Source organism: Limulus polyphemus, unplaced genomic scaffold, assembly GCF_000517525.1.
Source record: "Limulus polyphemus unplaced genomic scaffold, Limulus_polyphemus-2.1.2 Scaffold3607, whole genome shotgun sequence".
NCBI classification, from domain to species: domain Eukaryota; kingdom Metazoa; phylum Arthropoda; class Merostomata; order Xiphosura; family Limulidae; genus Limulus; species Limulus polyphemus.
Window position 1 is genome coordinate 47,251 of NW_013669217.1, and position 6,219 is coordinate 53,469.

Below are 6,219 nucleotides of genomic sequence, written 5' to 3' on the forward strand. Positions count from 1 at the left end.
ATTACTTGTATCTGATGATGACAAAACCTTGTCGAAACGTTGTACATTTGCTGTTATGTTAAACTTATATTAAAGTTTTTCTTTATTACCCATTCAGGCCGTCTCCTGCCATTATTAATATTATCAATGTTTATGATGATTGGATAAAGTGTGATGAAGTAATTGTTGGATTAAGCAAGTAGCTAGCAAATGATATAAAGCACTAAAACTGCCTTTAACAATAATTTAGTATTAGAGCTTTTGAACAATACGACTTTTGTGCTCATTGGTTCACTTCTTTTCGAGAAAACTTCATATGAAGATCTTTCTAGGATTGTTCAGGGATTGACATACTTAGATAGGAATGATGAGGCCAAGCAGTCATATGAAATAGTTGAATAACATTTCTTGTTGTTTCTATTAAGTGCTCAGAGTGTTCTAGATGTCAAGAACACGTTGAAAACGATTCTTACAGTACAAATTCAGGTCAAAACAGAATGGCCCTGCACAAAAGTAGCCTTGCTTTTCATCAACATTTTGAGAGTTTCATTGCATTTTTCAAAGTAAGGGATCAAACTCTCAACTTATGCAAAGTTTTATATGAGAAATTGGTCTAGCAGGTTTTCTCTTGCTCAAAATTGCCATCAAAATATAGCAATTTCTGTATGATCTTTGGAGGCTGAAATATTAATATATCGGTAGACATCCTTTGGAATTTAAAGTAAGAGCACTTGTAAAAATAGGTGATGTAATGTAATTTGTTTCATGAAATTAATTAGTAACTTTAAATCTAGATGCTTAGCATGTCTGTGTTTTTTCTGTGCTAGTAGTAAAGTCACTCAATAATTATTAACTGTAATATGTTATTTGTATTTTGAGAAAGATTTGTTTATTTAATGTTGGATTTCCAATCTCTCCTGCTAGTAAATACCGTATTATATCTCAGTCAGTAAAAGCAAGATTCTGGTACAAACCATTCGAACTTTGGTTTACACAGTTAAATATTTTAATAAGTTGTTGCTCATAGGTAATGTTAACCTAAAAATTAAACATCTCTATATCACGTATTCAAATCCTCTTCTTAAATGATGTCATGCGATATACACATTGTCTTCAAATAGTGATTGATGGATTGGTTATTGGTGTATCATGTTTGAAAGCATATATATATATTAAAATCTGCATCTATTGATGAATAATCAAATTACTTAAGATGTGAAACTTATTAAATTGTTCCAGTATGAGCTAGCTGTGTATTGTAGAATTCATATCTAAGTTATAAGTACTTAACTCTTTCCATGTGGGGTCTGTCAATGTGACCGACCTTGTAACCACAAAGTAACCATCAGATTTTCTATACTATAACTTTTAATATGTTCTGTGTATCTTCACAAAAGTGGGCAAGCTTTCAGTAAACATTACAAGCCTTTTGTAGAACAAAAAATCAGATTTTCTAATTAAGTGTTTTTGCTAAAGATCTGTCCATAAATATATGGAGTCAGAGTGTTGACTGATCTGAGTGCAAAGTATTTTCACGTTGAGATTTCTTCATCTGAAAATTGTCAAATTTCATTTGCATAACCTCTGAAACCTCCAAAATAAATATCAAACTATTTTTCAGTAAAACGTTATATTTTATCTCTTATTTTCTCCAACGTAACTCTGTGTATGGACTTGATCAATTTCATCGACCTTGTAACCACCATCAGTGAAATGTGATATAAATCTAAGTTACCCTATTTTTTCTTTCTAAAACGACTGCATATTGTAACAGGAAACTACAATTGTTTATCCTAAATAGCTTAAAGCTCATAACAGTATACATGTGTTTATACCTAATTTTATTGTTTTATTGACCTTTAAACCATATCTAACAAATAATCCCACCACACAAGTTGTAAATTACATGACAAACACTTACCTAATGTTACCACATTGAATGGTGTAATGCACAAGCTGCTCGTGAGCATAACTCATGAAGGATTTTTATTATCATTATTTTTTCATTATCTTACCTAAAATAAGTTTCAAATGTTTACATTTTAGTTACTTTGTTAACAATAAATAAAGAACATAAATGAAAACCAAGAAATATAATACTTACCTTTGACCTTTTATGTTTTTGCTGTCAGTTACCGATTAATTTTAAGCCTACTTTTTTTATAATGATGGTATTAGTATACTAAATAATTTTAATTACTTTAGTAATGCATCTAAGAACACAGAATAATAACAGACACAAAGAAAACAATGTCCTATAACTATTATAATTTAATTGGCTTTCTAACTAGGACAAGAGGGGGGTTAAATTAATTCCCTTTGCTGCTTGATCTCAAGATGAAATGGACAAAGCTCTATACAGAAAACAACATAGAATTACGCGTCATTCAATATATTAAAACTTTGCCTGCTGTTGGTTATAAATGATTAATATGAAACATCAGAGTTATTAGTAATATCTACATTATACTGAATAATTTACATTAAATTCTATATTTCAGAGAGAGGTGGTAAATAAATTAAAGAAGGGGGGGATCTAGAGAACACGTGTCACAATATTAGGGGAGATAGAGGATTTTTAAAATGTCTCCATACACAATTAAGTACTTAAAACTTATATAATATTAAAATTAGGTTTATTGACTATGCTTCAATGCCAAATTTATTCATACATGTTTGATAATAAAGTTGTTTTATTTAAATTTGAATGTAAATCTGTAAAAGGTTGTGACATGTGCACTGTGACCTACTCACAGTGAGGGGGTTAAAGCTGTTCATAAACTTTTAAGAGGTTAATAAACAAGACTTCACTTGCTCCATACACAACAGGGAATTTGGAAGAACTCGCATTTACTAACATAACAATGTTTCATATTAATTGGAGTACTAGTAGTTTTAAATGGTGTCACCCAATATGTAACCCTTTTGTTGTTGTTTTTCAAAAAATTTCCTGTAGTTTGATATTGTGTTACTAACAGAAATTTTTTCTTTTTATAGTAGCACTTTATGAATAAAAGGATATTTGTTTTGTAATTTATAGACACACTAGAATAAAATATGTTATTAATTTTGCTCATTAAATTTTTTTAATGTGCTTTAGTTAGCTGCTTCAAGTTCTAAATTATCATTTTGTTGGTCAAAAGCAACAGCCTTACTAAGATCAACCAAATGTATATGAAACTGTGATCAAAAATTAAACTTGAACATTATATCTGTTTCTACATTTTTATAGATAATCTTTATTTCATTTCACCACATCTTTTGAGAAGCATGTGTACTTTACATCACATCCTGTTGTAAGTCTTGTTTCTATGGCTCTTTTTTTTATCACGAGTGTTTTGTTTTCAAGAATATTGTAACATTATATTTTATAACTATATCCTAACTACTTAGAGCCTAGAAATTCATTTAAAAATGTCAACATTAAAATGAAGTAGTATAGGAAACATTATTAGTGGCTTGTTCATGGTCTATTACCAGCAAAACTAAAAAAAAAAAATACATGTCACTTTAAGTTGTGAGTTCTTTATAAGAGTGACTTTCAAATCTTCCTATTCATTAGCTCAAGCTTAGGCAATGGGTAGTTTTGAGTAGCTTCCTAGTGTAGATAGGCCTCAAGTAGCTTTATACAACAACAACAACAATACTAATGGCTCCTGTGAAACATATTTATAACACAGATGTGAAAAACTTGGAACCATGTGCATAAAATGCTTCAAATTATCTAAGATGTCCATGGAGATTCCTAAAAAAAAATTAATATTAATATGTAAATCAAATATCACTGTGCATCAGAATGCAATACTTGGATTCTCTGAAAACTTTACAATTAATAATTATAACCTACTTGCACTAGCTTCTAATGCTATTATTTATTTCAACTTAGTAAAATTTCACTCAAATAGTTGTTGAATAGATGAGTAATCTTATTCAAGGGTACAGGTTGACTTTGTAGTAATGCTCGGGATTTTAGAGCTTGAATCCATACAGTACCATATTTTCCACACTTTAAGCTTTGGGTGCATTATAAGAGTGACCATTAATCCCTTAACATGGATGGTGGATGCTGCTAACTTGCTTTCACTCCTTTGGTCAGTAGCTCAAAATAGGGATGACAGCAGACAAGTCTTAGTATCTTTGACATAAATACTAACACTAGTTCTTTATTGATAAACCTGTTTATGTTTTTATGAAGTAAACTTTGAATAGAAATGATAAGATCTTTCTTTATAGGCAAGCAAATCAAAAAAGGAAATATCCAGAGTGCCGATAAAAAAAGAAGGTCCTCGTCAACTTTTTATCATACGCCATGCAGAAAGAGTCGACTTCACATTTGGAGCATGGATATCTGTTTGCTTTGATAGCTCAGGTATACATATACAAATATCTGATGTTTTAATAATGCTAGATGTTGTATTTTGCAGAAAAATGTAAAAAAACTAATCAAGTTATGTAACAACTTTGTCATTTCAAGTTCTTATGTAATCGTATAATGTAGTACTTTTTCATTCAGAAGTGACGTAACACGTGTAACAAATATATATATGTTACTTGTACAGTATTAGAAATATGTCTGAACTTTGTTAGAGGTTTCCATGAGTTGAATATACTTCAGTAACACAGTTTGAAGGAGGAGATAAATCAAAACTATTTTAGTTAGAGGTTTCCATGACTTGAATATACTTCAGTAACACAGTTTGAAGGAGGAGATAAATCAAAACTATTTTAGTTAGAGGTTTCCATGACTTGAATATACTTCAGTAACACAGTTTGAAGGAGGAGATAAATCAAAACTATTTTAGTTAGAGGTTTCCATGACTTGAATATACTTCAGTAACACAGTCTGAAGGAATTAATACTGTGAAATTGATATTATTAATATCTTAGGTTTATATCCAAGTCAAGGATTTTGTAAGAGTTGTAATTTAGTTGTGAAACATTTCCTTATTTTAAATTCTTATAAAACCAAGAAACATTATTTATATTTAAAGATAAACACCCTTAAAATAATGATTACTCTTAATGATTTACTAACTAAGATTCTGTAATTTTACACACTATAAAGGATAGGCTTTCAGTACGATTATTGTAATGCCCACAATTCTTTGTGGCAACACCAGATTCTATAGCCTTTCTATAAAATATTTCTATGTGTACCTTGTTGCATAATTAATTATGTTAAGAATTTATTTACAAATTCTTACCTGTCAATGTGGCTTGATACAAGCCAATATTAGTAAGAGGGCAGTCTTTCAAAAAGTCCTGTGAACCTCCTGATCGAGCAGGCACCGATATTGGCATGTTGAGATCTTTCCGTATATAGTTTCCTACAAAACACAAAAAAGCTATTTATCTGTGAAACTTCATTGTACTGCTAAGCTCAAAATGAAATGTCCAAAACTCTATCATCTACCCAAAGCTATTTTATTTATAATATTTCATCTTTTAGAAGTGAGATACGATCAAATAAGACTTGCAAGAAATGAAAAGTTGTACATTATAAAATAGTTTTGATTTATCTCCTCCAAGAACAATTCAAAAGCTTTGTGTGACAATAATTGCTAGTAAACTTAAAACACAATTCTAAAAGTTTATATCTAAAACTTAGAATGTCTAATAAAAAGAGTTGTGAAGATAGCGTATACACCAACTGTTAGATATAATAAACACAATTTGTGACAAAGTCAGCAGTGATTGAATGTTTTTAAATATAAAAAAATATAATCTCTTATAGGTGAAGCTTTGAGAGATGCTGGAATTAATTTTGTATTAGCCTACAGCTCTCCGTCCCTTCGATGTGTTCAAACTTGTACAAATATTCTTAGAGGTGAGTTCAATTGGTGATAAAGGATAAACTGTTTCTCTCTACGTTTGTATACATGTGTGTGTGTAATACATATGATTTCTTGCTATCTTATACATGTGTGTAGTATTTATGATTTTTTGCCCTATCATGTATGTGTGTGTGTTTCTTTGAAGAGTCACGATTATCCAGATTCATATTTGAACAGATTGTTTGTGCAAATGTTAAAGTGGAAATCTATGCATCATAAACAGAAAAACAAAATCCTTTTGAGGTTTTGAGTTTTTGTAGACTAGTTAATTATAAAATCATTAAAAATAATACTTCAAAACATAAGGTAACTGTAAATTATCTAAGGTAGTATGTATGATTATCAGCACAGTTTCATATTGTAAATATCACAATTAATGTACCAGGTAAACATTTTACCTGGTACA

At 29.9% G+C, this 6,219-nt stretch overlaps 1 protein-coding gene across 1 annotated transcript in view; it reads left to right on the plus strand.

Moving 5' to 3' along the window:
• LOC106469673 (protein UBASH3A homolog) overlaps positions 1-6,219 on the plus strand; it is a 25,249-nt gene that overhangs the window by 11,838 nt on the left and 7,192 nt on the right. Inside the window, exons 8-9 of the mRNA XM_022398248.1 lie at positions 4,213-4,399; positions 5,714-5,806. Of these exons, the coding sequence (XP_022253956.1) occupies positions 4,213-4,399; positions 5,714-5,806 (280 nt within the window). The remainder of the gene's footprint in view (positions 1-4,212; positions 4,400-5,713; positions 5,807-6,219) is intronic.